Genomic DNA, 3,135 nt, shown 5'->3' on the forward strand with positions numbered 1-3,135 from the left:
ACATGTGCACATGCACATACTTCATACAGGCACCGTGACACATGTGCACATGCACGCACTTCATACAGGCACCGTGACACATGTGCACATGCACACATTTCATACAGGCACCGTGGCACATGTGCACATGCACACACTCACCACACACAGATTAAAATAAATAAAAAACATTTAGAACAAACTGGAAGAATGACAGATCTGATCTTTAATCCTAGCACTTGGGAAGCAGAGCAAGGCAGACCGCTGTGCGTTTGAGGCCAGCCTGGGCTACCCAGCAAGTCCCAACACTCAGGAGGGTTACAGGGAGTTCGGGCTATATAGCAAGTGCCATGAATCCTTGAACTACAGAGTAAAACTCGATCTCAAAAAACAAACAAGCAAAAAAACCCTAAAATCTGGGCATAGGAATCCACACTTATAATCCCCACATTTAGGAGGTGGGGGGTTAAAGCCATCCTGGACTACATAGCAAGTTCCAGGCCCATGAGCCTCTATCTCAAAAAATTTTTTAAAAATGAGTTTTTTAAAGTTCACAGAGCCAATCATAGTGATGCACGCCTTTAATTCCAGCATTTAGGAGGCAGAGGCAGGTTGATCTTTGTGAGTTCAAGGCCAACCTGGTCTACATAGTGAATCCTAGGATAGCCAGAGCTACATAGTAAGATCCTGTCTCAAAGAACCAAAAATAAATAACTTAATTAAAGTCTATAGGGACCAGGAGGCAAAAGAAGAGCTGGGCTAGGCCTAGAGGGAGGCTAGTAAGGCTCACAAACCTGTCCAGGACAAGCTATTATCTGCCTGCATCAAGGATGCCAAGGACACTGAAGTCGGAGGTACGAAAGTTTCACCCTCACGGATAAAGAACTTTGACCCCTTTCTTCTTCATTGTTTGAAGGCTAGCTCCAACTGTCCTAGCTCACCTGTCTCCCCTGTGCCCTGGTCTCCTGTGACCTCTCATCCTCTCTCTGGTTACATCCAGTGCTGGGATTGGCCGGACAGGCTGCTTCATCGCCACGCGCATCGGCTGCCAGCAGCTGAAGGCCCGAGGGGAAGTGGACATTCTGGGCATCGTATGCCAACTGCGCCTAGACAGGTGGGTCCGTAGGAAGCAGGTGCAGCCATGTTAATTGGCAATGGCGTTGGTGGTTCTGAGCTATTGGGCACTCGCCTTCAGGCCCTCCCAGAGAAAAGCAAGCAACTCATTTTATTTAAAAAGCTTTCTGTTTTGCCAGTAATTAAGCCTGCATGAAAGATCATCTGACATGTTAGCTTGGGGGCCTGGAGTAAACGTGTCACCCTGAAGTTTCCTGCACCACCCCCTGTCCTCTACTCAGGGGAAAGCTAGGAAACAAGAACTCAGTCAAGGAGAAGAATGAGACTGTGGGTCTGTAATCCTGCACTCAGGAAGCCGAGGCAGGTGAACGGGAGTTCAAAGCCAGTGTGGGGCTACTTAGTTAGCTCAAGGCCAATGTGAGCTGCATAGGGAGACTCTTGTCTTGGCTAATTTTTTGAAAAGATACAACTTGCTCTAGATACAAGGTAGCTATAGCACTCACTAGGCTTGGAGGAGGAGAAGCAGATTCAGACTCTGGTGCCCGTGTGCCACTATTGTTACCACAGTTTTTTGTTTTTGTTTTTGTTTTTTGAGTCAGAGTCTCTCTGTGTTCCTAGCTAGCCTGGGGCTCACTATGTAGACTAGCCTGGCCTCAAGCTCACAGAGATCTGCCGGCCTCAACCTCCCAAGTGCTAGGATTAAAGGTGTATACCACTACACTCAGCACCTCCATTTTTATCTAGAGAGGTAATGTCTATTTCCCAAACTGGGAAAAGGCATGGGTTCTCTTCTGAGAGTGTTTTTTTTTTTTTTTTTTTGGTTTTTCGAGACAGGGTTTCTCTGTGGCTTTGGAGCCTGTCCTGGAACTAGCTCTGTAGACCAGGCTGGTCTCGAACTCACAGAGATCCACCTGCCTCTGCCTCCCGAGTGCTGGGATTAAAGGCGTGCGCCACCATTGCCCGGCTTCTGAGAGTGTTTTAGAAATGGGACCTGCTGTACACATGTAAGGCTAACTTTTTTATTTATTTAAATTTATGTGCACTGGTGTGAAGGTGTCAGATCCCCTGGAATTGGAGTTACAGACTCCAGCTGTGATGAGGGTGCTAGGAATTGAACCCCGGTCCTCTTAACTGCTGAGCCCCGGGTTAACTGTTTTTATTGAGAAGTAAAAAACTTGAGCATGGGAACACATTCTTGTCCCAACCTGAAAAATCAGGTCTGGTTTGGCTCAAGAGCTGGGTGGATAAGAGACAGAGTCCAGATGAGGCATCGCCCCCTGCACTTCCCGCCTTGGGACTGCCCTGAGAAGGGGCACTAAGGAGACCGTGAAAGGGTGACTGAATGGAGAGGGGAGAGTTGGGCTTTCCCAGCAGGATGGGAGGGAAGGCTTAGCCACACGCACAGGGCAGGTATTCTGACTCATCCTCATTCTGTGCTTCTGCTTACAGAGGAGGCATGATCCAGACTGCAGAACAGTACCAGTTCGTGCACCACACACTGGCCCTGTATGCAGCCCAAATGCCCCAGGAGCCCAGCTCCTGATCCCGCCTGGGACGGTGGATCTGGGGAAGTGGGCTGTGTGCACTGGGACAGCTTCTTCATAGGCACAGGAAAGGGGACTTCATTAATGAGGATGCTTACAGTCCCAGGAAACTGCTCCAGCAAGCAACAGGAGCTTGGTCATGGGGCTTCACCACCAACCACTTCTCTGCCTTCTCCAGTGACCCCCGGTGGACTATAGGGGAGCTTCCAGTGGCTCTAAACTTACAGACAGGAGCTGGTACTTGAAATGGACTGAGAAAGAAGCTGGGGTGCTCATCTTATCTCATGTGCTCTCTGTGGGCTTTTTTCCCATTGATGACACCAAGAGTCAGCCCTTTGCTACCATCATAGACGCAAACAGAATGTTCCTGAAAACCATTCAAGATGTAGCCACGCTGCTGGGGCTGCTGAGACAGTAACTGCCAAATCCTCTTCCATTAAGGCCTTGCCCACACACGGGACAGATGCGAGAGCAGGGAAAAGTCTGGTCTAACTTTGGCTAAATCCTCTACATCCTACAAAGATTGCTCCACCCCATA

At 49.0% G+C, this 3,135-nt stretch overlaps 1 protein-coding gene across 1 annotated transcript in view; it reads left to right on the forward strand.

Moving 5' to 3' along the window:
* Ptpn7 (protein tyrosine phosphatase, non-receptor type 7) overlaps window positions 1-2,596 on the forward strand; it is a 9,814-nt gene extending 7,218 nt beyond the window's left edge. Inside the window, exons 8-9 of the mRNA XM_005348391.2 lie at window positions 980-1,093; window positions 2,503-2,596. Coding sequence (XP_005348448.1) covers window positions 980-1,093; window positions 2,503-2,596 — 208 coding nt within the window. The remainder of the gene's footprint in view (window positions 1-979; window positions 1,094-2,502) is intronic.
* Window positions 2,597-3,135: the final 539 nt, after the last annotated feature.

This window comes from Microtus ochrogaster, chromosome 6 (assembly GCF_000317375.1).
Source record: "Microtus ochrogaster isolate Prairie Vole_2 chromosome 6, MicOch1.0, whole genome shotgun sequence".
Classification (NCBI taxonomy): domain Eukaryota; kingdom Metazoa; phylum Chordata; class Mammalia; order Rodentia; family Cricetidae; genus Microtus; species Microtus ochrogaster.